At 29.9% G+C, this 13,307-nt stretch overlaps 1 protein-coding gene across 1 annotated transcript; it reads right to left on the bottom strand.

Annotated features, from left to right (window-relative positions):
* Positions 1-13,127, bottom strand: ensaa (endosulfine alpha a). Its single transcript, XM_052093503.1, has 3 exons — positions 12,973-13,127; positions 1,162-1,284; positions 1-1,031 (listed from the first exon to the last, which is right to left on the bottom strand). The coding sequence occupies exons 1-3, from the start codon at positions 13,021-13,023 to the stop codon at positions 858-860; spliced, it is 348 nt and encodes a 115-aa protein (XP_051949463.1). The 5' UTR covers positions 13,024-13,127; the 3' UTR covers positions 1-857.
* Between the last annotated feature and the right edge of the window lie 180 nt (positions 13,128-13,307).

Genomic DNA, 13,307 nt, shown 5'->3' with positions numbered 1-13,307 from the left:
ATGTTTTACTTTATTTGATATTTAACATACACTCTCTGTACATTTAATGACATCAGGACCTCTCCTCTCGCCCCTCCACACTTATATGACATCACCACTTTTGCATAATGAGCCGGTGAACCCTGGAGAGGAACAGAGATGTTGCTTCATGTCCTGATTAAAGATGCGTGATTGTAAGAATGACACCGGAAATGTCATCATCAAGTGTGATGTGAGTATTTATGAGAGCACAAACACATCTGCAAATATCACTCTATTTACTGTACAAACTTCATACATTAATAATGTAACTTACATTACATTCATTACAACATACATTATATTCCAAAACCGTGTTTTGTGTTGCGCAGAAGAAAGTCATATGGGTTTAGAACAACATGAGGGTGAGTAAATGATGACAGAAATGCCAGTTTTGGGTGGACTATTGCTTTAAAGAGACAGTTCAGTGCTTTTTTTTAAAGTGTGTGTGTGATACACACCACTTCATTCTTTCAGTCGAGTGTGTTTTAGCAGCTACACATTACAAACACAAAGTCAGTTTGAGTGTGTCCAGCTCTCTATAGAAAACATACAGTCTGTGTGTTCAGTGAGAGTGTGTGTGTACTGTTGCAAGACAACTTGTAAAATAATTATAAGAGGATAGTGAGTGAAGGACGATCTGCTCCACCAATCAGCAACTTCAATCAGCCTTCCGGGTTGGAGAAACCATCATTTAAACAAACACTAACCCAAAATGATCCTAAGAATAACCACTTTTCTGTGTGTGTGTGTGCGTGCGTGCGCGCGCGCGCGTGCGTGTGTGTGTGTGTGCAGCAGCGTTCATGAAGAGCCCAGCTGGGCGGAGTGTGTGTGTGTGTTTATCCAGCTAGTTTGCTGGTGAGTATGGAGGTTTTCCTCTGAGGCAGGTCTTGTGGTGTGGGGATGTGGTCTCCAGTCACCAGGTTCTTATCAGGCCCAACAGCTGCCACTAAATGTTTGCTCTTCGTGTTAGCCTTCGCCATGTTATAATCACCGGAGTCAAAGTACTTTTGCTAGAAGAAAAAGAGAGAAAAGATCTGGACATGAATCCAAAGTCTTGATTATTTAGACGCTGTATTGCTTGTTAATGTAGAACGATTATAGTTTCGCTCAGGTCGAGTGTGTGACAGAATTTCTACTCACTCCTTTCTGTAATCTTTTCATCAGGAAGTCCGAGCCGCCAGGTTTTTGTCCCAGGTTTGGATATTTTGCCTTCAGCTTGGCCTCTTCAGCCAGTAGTGGGTTACAGTTCTTCTCTTGACAATCCTGCAATTTAGTAATTGTTTCTACTATAATCATTGTACATGAGCCTAATGTCACCAGACATTCACAAAATAAATAATACTGCCAGTTTTTCAGTAATATATTAGTCAAATACATCTCTACATATAGTGAACCAGACAAAAATCCAATACCCAGTATTTGTATCCTTGTTATCCAAACATATTGTAATATTACACACATGGTTATGTTATAAAAGACCATGAGATTAGTCTTACATGAACTGAGAGATCAGTTCATTCAGGTTATTAATGAGAGAGATCAGTTCAGTTATGTTATTAATGAGAGAGATCAGTTCAGTTACTTTATTAATGAGAGAGATCAGTTCAGTTATGTTATTAATAGAGAGATCAGTTCAGTTACTTTATTAATAGAGAGATCAGTTCAGTTATGTTATTAATAGAGAGATCAGTTCAGTTACTTTATTAATAGAGAGATCAGTTCAGTTATGTTAGTAATAGAGAGATCAGTTCAGTTACTTTATTAATAGAGAGATCAGTTCAGTTATGTTATTAATAGAGAGATCAGTTCAGTTACTTTATTAATAGAGAGATCAGTTCAGTTATGTTATTAATGAGAGAGATCAGTTCAGTTATGTTATTAATAGAGAGATCAGTTCAGTTATGTTATTAATAGAGAGATCAGTTCAGTTACTTTATTAATAGAGAGATCAGTTCAGTTATGTTATTAATAAGAGAGATCAGTTCAGTTATGTTATTAATAGAGAGAGATCAGTTCAGTTACTTTATTAATAGAGAGATCAGTTCAGTTACTTTATTAATAGAGAGATCAGTTCAGTTACTTTATTAATAGAGAGATCAGTTCAGTTATGTTATTAATAGAGAGATCAGTTCAGTTATGTTATTAATGAGAGAGATCAGTTCAGTTATGTTATTAATGAGAGAGATCAGTTCAGTTACTTTATTAATAGAGAGATCAGTTCAGTTATTTTATTAATAGAGAGAGATCAGTTCAGTTATGTTATTAATAGAGAGAGATCAGTTCAGTTACTTTATTAATAGAGAGATCAGTTCAGTTACTTTATTAATAGAGAGATCAGTTCAGTTACTTTATTAATAGAGAGATCAGTTCAGTTATGTTATTAATAGAGAGATCAGTTCAGTTATGTTATTAATAGAGAGATCAGTTCAGTTACTTTATTAATGAGAGAGATCAGTTCAGTTACTTTATTAATAGAGAGATCAGTTCAGTTATGTTATTAATAGAGAGATCAGTTCAGTTATGTTATTAATAGAGAGATCAGTTCAGTTATGTTATTAATAGAGAGATCAGTTCAGTTACTGTTATTAATAGAGAGATCAGTTCAGTTACTTTATTAATAGAGAGATCAGTTCAGTTATGTTATTAATAGAGAGATCAGTTCAGTTATGTTATTAATAGAGAGATCAGTTCAGTTATGTTATTAATAGAGAGATCAGTTCAGTTATGTTATTAATGAGAGAGATCAGTTCAGTTACTTTATTAATAGAGAGATCAGTTCAGTTACTTTATTAATGAGAGAGATCAGTTCAGTTACTTTATTAATAGAGAGATCAGTTCAGTTATGTTATTAATAGAGAGATCAGTTCAGTTATGATATTAATAGAGAGATCAGTTCAGTTATGTTATTAATAGAGAGATCAGTTCAGTTATGTTATTAATAGAGAGAGATCAGTTCAGTTATGTTATTAATGAGAGAGATCAGTTCAGTTATGTTATTAATGAGAGAGATCAGTTCAGTTACTTTATTAATAGAGAGATCAGTTCAGTTATGTTATTAATGAGAGAGATCAGTTCAGTTACTTTATTAATAGAGAGAGATCAGTTCAGTTATTTTATTAATAGAGAGATCAGTTCAGTTATGTTATTAATGAGAGAGATCAGTTCAGTTACTTTATTAATAGAGAGATCAGTTCAGTTATGTTATTAATAGAGAGAGATCAGTTCAGTTACTTTATTAATAGAGAGATCAGTTCAGTTATTTTATTAATAGAGAGATCAGTTCAGTTACTTTATTAATAGAGAGATCAGTTCAGTTATGTTATTAATAGAGAGATCAGTTCAGTTATGTTATTAATGAGAGAGATCAGTTCAGTTATGTTATTAATGAGAGAGATCAGTTCAGTTACTTTATTAATAGAGAGATCAGTTCAGTTATGTTATTAATGAGAGAGATCAGTTCAGTTACTTTATTAATAGAGAGAGATCAGTTCAGTTATGTTATTAATAGAGAGATCAGTTCAGTTATGTTATTAATAGAGAGATCAGTTCAGTTATTTTATTAATAGAGAGATCAGTTCAGTTATGTTATTAATGAGAGAGATCAGTTCAGTTATGTTATTAATAGAGAGATCAGTTCAGTTATTTTATTAATGAGAGAGATCAGTTCAGTTATGTTATTAATAGAGAGATCACTTCAGTTATGGTATTAATAGAGAGATCAGTTCAGTTATGTTATTAATAGAGAGATCAGTTCAGTTGCTTTATGAATAGAGAGATCAGTTCAGTTATGTTATTAATAGAAAGATCAGTTCAGTTATGTTATTAATAGAGTGAGATCAGTTCAGTTATGTTATTAATAGAGTGAGATCAGTTCAGTTATGTTATTAATGAGAGAGATCAGTTCAGTTATGTTATTAATAGAGAGATCAGTTCAGTTATGTTATCAATAGAGAGATCAGTTCATTCAGGTTATTAATAGAGAGATCAGTTCAGTTATGTTATTAATAGAGAGATCAGTTCAGTTATGTTATTAATAGAGAGTTCAGTTCAGTTATGTTATTAATAGAGAGATCAGTTCAGTTATGTTATTAATGAGAGAGATCAGTTCAGTTATGTTATTAATAGAGAAATCAGTTCAGTTACTTTATTAATAGAGAGATCAGTTCAGTTATGTTATTAATAGAGAGTTCAGTTCAGTTATGTTATTAATAGAGAGAGATCAGTTCAGTTATGTTATTAATAGAGAGATCAGTTCAGTTATGTTATTAATAGAGAGATCAGTTCAGTTATTTTATTAATAGAGAGATCAGTTCAGTTATGTTATTAATAGAGAGATCAGTTCAGTTATTTTATTAATGAGAGAGATCAGTTCAGTTACTTTATTAATAGAGAGATCAGTTCAGTTATGATATTAATGAGAGAGATCAGTTCAGTTATGTTATTAATAGAGAGATCAGTTCAGTTATGTTATTAATGAGAGAGATCAGTTCAGTTATGTTATTAATAGAGAGATCAGTTCAGTTACTTTATTAATGAGAGAGATCAGTTCAGTTATTTTATTAATGAGAGAGATCAGTTCAGTTATGTTATTAATGAGAGATCAGTTCAGTTATTTTATTAATAGAGAGATCAGTTCAGTTATTTTATTAATGAGAGAGATCAGTTCAGTTATGTTATTAATGAGAGATCAGTTCAGTTATTTTATTAATGAGAGATCAGTTCAGTTATTTTATTAATGAGAGAGATCAGTTCAGTTATTTTATTAATGAGAGAGATCATTTCAGTTATGTTATTAATGAGAGATCAGTTCAGTTATTTTATTAATAGAGAGATCAGTTCAGTTATTTTGTTAATGAGAGAGATCAGTTCAGTTATGTTATTAATGAGAGAGATCAGTTCAGTTATGTTATTAATAGAGAGATCAGTTCAGTTATTTTATTAATGAGAGAGATCAGTTCAGTTATGTTATTAATAGAGAGATCACTTCAGTTATGTTATTAATAGAGAGATCAGTTCAGTTATGTTATTAATGAGAGATCAGTTCAGTTATGTTATTAATAGAGAGATCAGTTCAGTTACTTTATGAATAGAGAGATCAGTTCAGTTATGTTATTAATAGAAAGATCAGTTGAGTTATGTTATTAATAGAGTGAGATCAGTTCAGTTATGTTATTAATGAGAGAGATCAGTTCAGTTATGTTATTAATAGAGAGATCAGTTCAGTTATGTTATTAATAGAGAGATCAGTTCAGTTATGTTATTAATAGAGAGATCAGTTCATTCAGGTTATTAATAGAGAGATCAGTTCAGTTATGTTATTAATAGAGAGATCAGTTCAGTTATTTTATTAATAGAGAGATCAGTTCAGTTATTTTATTAATAGAGAGATCAGTTCAGTTATTTTATTAATAGAGAGATCAGTTCAGTTACTTTATGAATAGAGAGATCAGTTTAGTTACTTTATGAATAGAGAGATCAGTTCAGTTATGTTATTAATAGAAAGATCAGTTCAGTTATGTTATTAATAGAGTGAGATCAGTTCAGTTATGTTATTAATGAGAGAGATCAGTTCAGTTATGTTATTAATAGAGAGATCAGTTCAGTTATGTTATTAATAGAGAGATCATTTCAGTTATGTTATTAATAGAGAGATCAGTTCATTCAGGTTATTAATAGAGAGATCAGTTCATTCAGGTTATTAATAGAGAGATCAGTTCAGTTATGTTATTAATGAGAGAGATCAGTTCAGTTATGTTATTAATAGAGAGATCAGTTCAGTTATTTTATTAATAGAGAGATCAGTTCAGTTATTTTATTAATAGAGAGATCAGTTCAGTTACTTTATGAATAGAGAGATCAGTTCAGTTATGTTATTAATAGAAAGATCAGTTCAGTTATGTTATTAATAGAGTGAGATCAGTTCAGTTATGTTATTAATGAGAGAGATCAGTTCAGTTATGTTATTAATAGAGAGATCAGTTCAGTTATGTTATTAATAAAGAGATCAGTTCATTCAGGTTATTAATAGAGAGATCAGTTCAGTTATGTTATTAATGAGAGAGATCAGTTCAGTTATGTTATTAATAGAGAGATCAGTTCAGTTATGTTATTAATGAGAGAGATCAGTTCAGTTATGTTATTAATAGAGAGATCAGTTCAGTTATGTTATTAATAGAGAGATCAGTTCAGTTCACGTTATTAATAGAGAGATCAGTTCAGTTATGTTATTAATAGAGAGATCAGTTCAGTTATGTTATTAATAGAGAGATCAGTTCAGTTATGTTATTAATAGAGAGATCAGTTCAGTTATGTTATTAATAGAGAGATCAGTTCAGTTACTTTATTAATAGAGAGATCAGTTCAGTTATGTTATTAATAGAGAGTTCAGTTCAGTTATGTTATTAATAGAGAGATCAGTTCAGTTATGTTATTAATAGAGAGATCAGTTCAGTTATGTTATTAATAGAGAGATCAGTTCAGTTATTTTATTAATAGAGAGATCAGTTCAGTTATGTTATTAATAGAGAGATCAGTTCAGTTATTTTATTAATGAGAGAGATCAGTTCAGTTACTTTATTAATAGAGAGATCAGTTCAGTTATGATATTAATGAGAGAGATCAGTTCAGTTATGTTATTAATAGAGAGATCAGTTCAGTTATGTTATTAATAGAGAGATCAGTTCAGTTACTGTTATTAATGAGAGAGATCAGTTCAGTTATTTTATTAATGAGAGAGATCAGTTCAGTTATGTTATTAATGAGAGATCAGTTCAGTTATTTTATTAATAGAGAGATCAGTTCAGTTATTTTATTAATGAGAGAGATCAGTTCAGTTATGTTATTAATGAGAGATCAGTTCAGTTATTTTATTAATGAGAGATCAGTTCAGTTATTTTATTAATGAGAGAGATCAGTTCAGTTATTTTATTAATGAGAGAGATCATTTCAGTTATGTTATTAATGAGAGATCAGTTCAGTTATTTTATTAATAGAGAGATCAGTTCAGTTATTTTGTTAATAGAGAGATCAGTTCAGTTATGTTATTAATGAGAGAGATCAGTTCAGTTATGTTATTAATAGAGAGATCAGTTCAGTTATTTTATTAATAGAGAGATCAGTTCAGTTATGTTATTAATAGAGAGATCACTTCAGTTATGTTATTAATAGAGAGATCAGTTCAGTTATGTTATTAATGAGAGATCAGTTCAGTTATGTTATTAATAGAGAGATCAGTTCAGTTACTTTATGAATAGAGAGATCAGTTCAGTTATGTTATTAATAGAAAGATCAGTTGAGTTATGTTATTAATAGAGTGAGATCAGTTCAGTTATGTTATTAATAGAGAGATCAGTTCAGTTATGTTATTAATAGAGAGATCAGTTCAGTTATGTTATTAATAGAGAGATCAGTTCAGTTATGTTATTAATAGAGAGATCAGTTCATTCAGGTTATTAATAGAGAGATCAGTTCAGTTATGTTATTAATAGAGAGATCAGTTCAGTTATTTTATTAATAGAGAGATCAGTTCAGTTATTTTATTAATAGAGAGATCAGTTCAGTTATTTTATTAATAGAGAGATCAGTTCAGTTACTTTATGAATAGAGAGATCAGTTTAGTTACTTTATGAATAGAGAGATCAGTTCAGTTATGTTATTAATAGAAAGATCAGTTCAGTTATGTTATTAATAGAGTGAGATCAGTTCAGTTATGTTATTAATGAGAGAGATCAGTTCAGTTATGTTATTAATAGAGAGATCAGTTCAGTTATGTTATTAATAGAGAGATCATTTCAGTTATGTTATTAATAGAGAGATCAGTTCATTCAGGTTATTAATAGAGAGATCAGTTCATTCAGGTTATTAATGAGAGATCAGTTCAGTTATGTTATTAATGAGAGAGATCAGTTCAGTTATGTTATTAATAGAGAGATCAGTTCAGTTATTTTATTAATAGAGAGATCAGTTCAGTTATTTTATTAATAGAGAGATCAGTTCAGTTACTTTATGAATAGAGAGATCAGTTCAGTTATGTTATTAATAGAAAGATCAGTTCAGTTATGTTATTAATAGAGTGAGATCAGTTCAGTTATGTTATTAATGAGAGAGATCAGTTCAGTTATGTTATTAATAGAGAGATCAGTTCAGTTATGTTATTAATAAAGAGATCAGTTCATTCAGGTTATTAATAGAGAGATCAGTTCAGTTATGTTATTAATGAGAGAGATCAGTTCAGTTATGTTATTAATAGAGAGATCAGTTCAGTTATGTTATTAATAGAGAGTTCAGTTCAGTTATGTTATTAATAGAGAGATCAGTTCAGTTATGTTATTAATAGAGAGATCAGTTCAGTTACTTTATTAATAGAGAGATCAGTTGAGTTACTTTATTAATAGAGAGATCAGTTCAGTTATGTTATTAATAGAGAGATCAGTTCAGTTATGTTATTAATAGAGAGATCAGTTCAGTTATGTTATTAATAGAGAGATCAGTTCAGTTATTTTATTAATAGAGAGATCAGTTCAGTTATGTTATTAATAGAGAGTTCAGTTCAGTTATGTTATTAATAGAGAGATCAGTTCAGTTATGTTATTAATAGAGAGATCAGTTCAGTTACTTTATTAATAGAGAGATCAGTTCAGTTATGTTATTAATGAGAGAGATCAGTTCAGTTATGTTATTAATGAGAGAGATCAGTTCAGTTACTTTATTAATAGAGAGATCAGTTCAGTTCTTGTATTAATGAAACATCAGTTCAGTTATGTTATTAATAGAGAGATCAGTTCAGTTATGTTATTAATAGAGAGATCAGTTCAGTTATGTTATTAATGAGAGATCAGTTCAGTTATGTTATTAATAGAGAGATCAGTTCAGTTCAGTTATGTTATTAATGAGAGATCAGTTCAGTTATGTTATTAATAGAGAGATCAGTTCAGTTCAGTTATGTTATTAATGAGAGATCAGTTCAGTTATGTTATTAATAGAGAGATCAGTTCAGTTATGTTATTAATGAGAGAGATCAGTTATGTTATTAATAGAGAGATCAGTTCAGTTATGTTATTAATGAGAGAGATCAGTTCAGTTACTTTATTAATAGAGAGAGATCAGTTCAGTTATGTTATTAATAGAGAGATCAGTTCAGTTATGTTATTAATAGAGAGATCAGTTCAGTTACTTTATTAATAGAGAGATCAGTTGAGTTACTTTATTAATAGAGAGATCAGTTCAGTTATGTTATTAATAGAGAGATCAGTTCAGTTATGTTATTAATAGAGAGATCAGTTCAGTTATGTTATTAATAGAGAGATCAGTTCAGTTATTTTATTAATAGAGAGATCAGTTCAGTTATGTTATTAATAGAGAGTTCAGTTCAGTTATGTTATTAATAGAGAGATCAGTTCAGTTATGTTATTAATAGAGAGATCAGTTCAGTTACTTTATTAATAGAGAGATCAGTTCAGTTATGTTATTAATGAGAGAGATCAGTTCAGTTATGTTATTAATGAGAGAGATCAGTTCAGTTACTTTATTAATAGAGAGATCAGTTCAGTTCTTGTATTAATGAAACATCAGTTTAGTTATGTTATTAATAGAGAGATCAGTTCAGTTATGTTATTAATAGAGAGATCAGTTCAGTTATGTTATTAATGAGAGATCAGTTCAGTTATGTTATTAATAGAGAGATCAGTTCAGTTCAGTTATGTTATTAATGAGAGATCAGTTCAGTTATGTTATTAATAGAGAGATCAGTTCAGTTCAGTTATGTTATTAATGAGAGATCAGTTCAGTTATGTTATTAATAAAGAGATCAGTTCAGTTCTTGTATTAATGAAACATCAGTTCAGTTATGTTATTAATAGAGAGATCAGTTCAGTTATGTTATTAATAAAGAGATCAGTTCAGTTCTTGTATTAATGAAACATCAGTTCAGTTATGTTATTAATGAGAGAGATCAGTTCAGTTACTTTATTAATAGAGAGATCAGTTCAGTTATGTTATTAATAAAGAGATCAGTTCAGTTCTTGTATTAATGAAACATCAGTTCAGTTATGTTATTAATGAGAGATCAGTTCAGTTATGTTATTAATAGAGAGATCAGTTCAGTTATGTTATTAATGAGAGAGATCAGTTATGTTATTAATGAGAGAGATCAGTTCAGTTACTTTATTAATAGAGAGAGATCAGTTCAGTTATGTTATTAATAGAGAGATCAGTTCAGTTATGTTATTAATAGAGAGATCAGTTCAGTTACTTTATTAATAGAGAGATCAGTTGAGTTACTTTATTAATAGAGAGATCAGTTCAGTTATGTTATTAATAGAGAGATCAGTTCAGTTATGTTATTAATAGAGAGATCAGTTCAGTTATGTTATTAATAGAGAGATCAGTTCAGTTATTTTATTAATAGAGAGATCAGTTCAGTTATGTTATTAATAGAGAGTTCAGTTCAGTTATGTTATTAATAGAGAGATCAGTTCAGTTATTTTATTAATAGAGAGAGATCAGTTCAGTTACTTTATTAATAGAGAGATCAGTTCAGTTCAGTTATGTTATTAATGAGAGAGATCAGTTCAGTTATTTTATTAATAGAGAGAGATCAGTTCAGTTACTTTATTAATAGAGAGATCAGTTCAGTTATGTTATTAATAAAGAGATCAGTTCAGTTCTTGTATTAATGAAACATCAGTTCAGTTATGTTATTAATAGAGAGATCAGTTCAGTTATGTTATTAATAAAGAGATCAGTTCAGTTCTTGTATTAATGAAACATCAGTTCAGTTATGTTATTAATGAGAGAGATCAGTTCAGTTACTTTATTAATAGAGAGATCAGTTCAGTTCTTGTATTAATGAAACATCAGTTCAGTTATGTTATTAATAGAGAGATCAGTTCAGTTATGTTATTAATAGAGAGATCAGTTCAGTTATGTTATTAATTAGAGATCAGTTCAGTTATGTTATTAATAGAGAGATCAGTTCAGTTATGTTATTAATGAGAGATCAGTTCAGTTATGTTATTAATAGAGAGATCAGTTCAGTTCAGTTATGTTATTAATGAGAGATCAGTTCAGTTATGTTATTAATGAGAGATCAGTTCAGTTATGTTATTAATAAAGAGATCAGTTCAGTTCTTGTATTAATAAAACATCAGTTCAGTTATGTTATTAATGAGAGATCAGTTCAGTTATGTTATTAATAGAGAGATCAGTTCAGTTATGTTATTAATAGAGAGATCAGTTCAGTTCAGTTATGTTATTAATGAGAGATCAGTTCAGTTATGTTATTAATGAGAGATCAGTTCAGTTATGTTATTAATAGAGAGATCAGTTCAGTTATGTTATTAATAGAGAGATCAGTTCAGTTATGTTATTAATAAAGAGATCAGTTCAGTTCTTGTATTAATGAAACATCAGTTCAGTTATGTTATTAATAGAGAGATCAGTTCAGTTATGTTATTAATAAAGAGATCAGTTCAGTTCTTGTATTAATGAAACATCAGTTCAGTTATGTTATTAATGAGAGAGATCAGTTCAGTTACTTTATTAATAGAGAGATCAGTTCAGTTCTTGTATTAATGAAACATCAGTTCAGTTATGTTATTAATAGAGAGATCAGTTCAGTTATGTTATTAATAGAGAGATCAGTTCAGTTATGTTATTAATTAGAGATCAGTTCAGTTATGTTATTAATGAGAGATCAGTTCAGTTATGTTATTAATAGAGAGATCAGTTCAGTTCAGTTATGTTATTAATGAGAGATCAGTTCAGTTATGTTATTAATGAGAGATCAGTTCAGTTATGTTATTAATAAAGAGATCAGTTCAGTTCTTGTATTAATAAAACATCAGTTCAGTTATGTTATTAATGAGAGATCAGTTCAGTTATGTTATTAATAGAGAGATCAGTTCAGTTATGTTATTAATAGAGAGATCAGTTCAGTTCAGTTATGTTATTAATGAGAGATCAGTTCAGTTATGTTATTAATGAGAGATCAGTTCAGTTATGTTATTAATAGAGAGATCAGTTCAGTTATGTTATTAATAGAGAGATCAGTTCAGTTACTTTATTAATGAGAGAGATCAGTTCAGTTATGTTATTAATAGAGAGATCAGTTCAGTTCAGTTATGTTATTAATGAGAGATCAGTTCAGTTATGTTATTAATGAGAGATCAGTTCAGTTATGTTATTAATAGAGAGATCAGTTCAATTCAGTTATGTTATTAATGAGAGATCAGTTCAGTTATGTTATTAATGAGAGATCAGTTCAGTTATGTTATTAATAGAGAGATCAGTTCAGTTCTTGTATTAATGAAACATCAGTTCAGTTATGTTATTAATAGAGAGATCAGTTCAGTTCAGTTATGTTATTAATGAGAGATCAGTTCAGTTATGTTATTAATGAGAGATCAGTTCAGTTATGTTATTAATGAGAGAGATCAGTTCAGTTATGTTATTAATGAGAGAAATCAGTTCAGTTATGTTATTAATAGAGAGATCGGTTCAGTTCTTGTATTAATGAAACATCAGTTCAGTTATGTTATTAATAGAGAGAGATCAGTTCAGTTAGTTTATTAATAGAGAGATCAGTTCAGTTCTTGTATTAATGAAACATCAGTTAAATTGTTCAAACCTGCTCATTCAATAGTTTAGATTTGACCACCGGAAGACTTCTCAGAAGCTTGACAACAAAGAAATCAGCCAATAGAAATGTGCAATCAATGTGACTGATTCATATTAAATACAATGTTTCAATAAAAACGAGGATAACCTCCGACAGAGGGCGGGACTTCCGCATATGAAAAGCAGGGCCATTTAAGTCACGATTTCATTGTTGACGGTTTCAAATCCTGTAAGATCTCACGGCTCAACTCCTAAACGACTGATCATTTCATCTGTGTGTCCGGTTTGTGTCGTGTCACTCATAAAGACCGGTTATTTTGATCACAGTGACAGTACCTGCTTCTCTTCTGACTCCAGCTGATTCTCCGTGTCCTGATTCTCTGACATGATTCCCGCAAGCGCAAACACTGTAAATAAAGATTTTCCTCCGTCTGAAAAATATGCGATTTTGATGTAGTGATTACAGCGCAATCTGTCACCTTGCACCAGAATGGCGGATGACACAACTGACGTCATCAACGTGGGCGTGTTCAGAATAATGGACAGGTGAAATGGCCAATGAGGTCAAAATCAGCCTGAAAGGTCTTTTGTAGCTAAAACCAGAAGCGTTTCACAAAATTATTAACAAATTATAAAACATATTTAACACTACTTAAATGTGTGAAGGGTGA

The sequence above is a fragment of the Xyrauchen texanus genome, chromosome 26 (assembly GCF_025860055.1).
Source record: "Xyrauchen texanus isolate HMW12.3.18 chromosome 26, RBS_HiC_50CHRs, whole genome shotgun sequence".
NCBI classification, from domain to species: domain Eukaryota; kingdom Metazoa; phylum Chordata; class Actinopteri; order Cypriniformes; family Catostomidae; genus Xyrauchen; species Xyrauchen texanus.
Note: the sequence above shows the minus strand (reverse complement) of the source record. Positions and strands in the feature narration are given on the sequence as shown.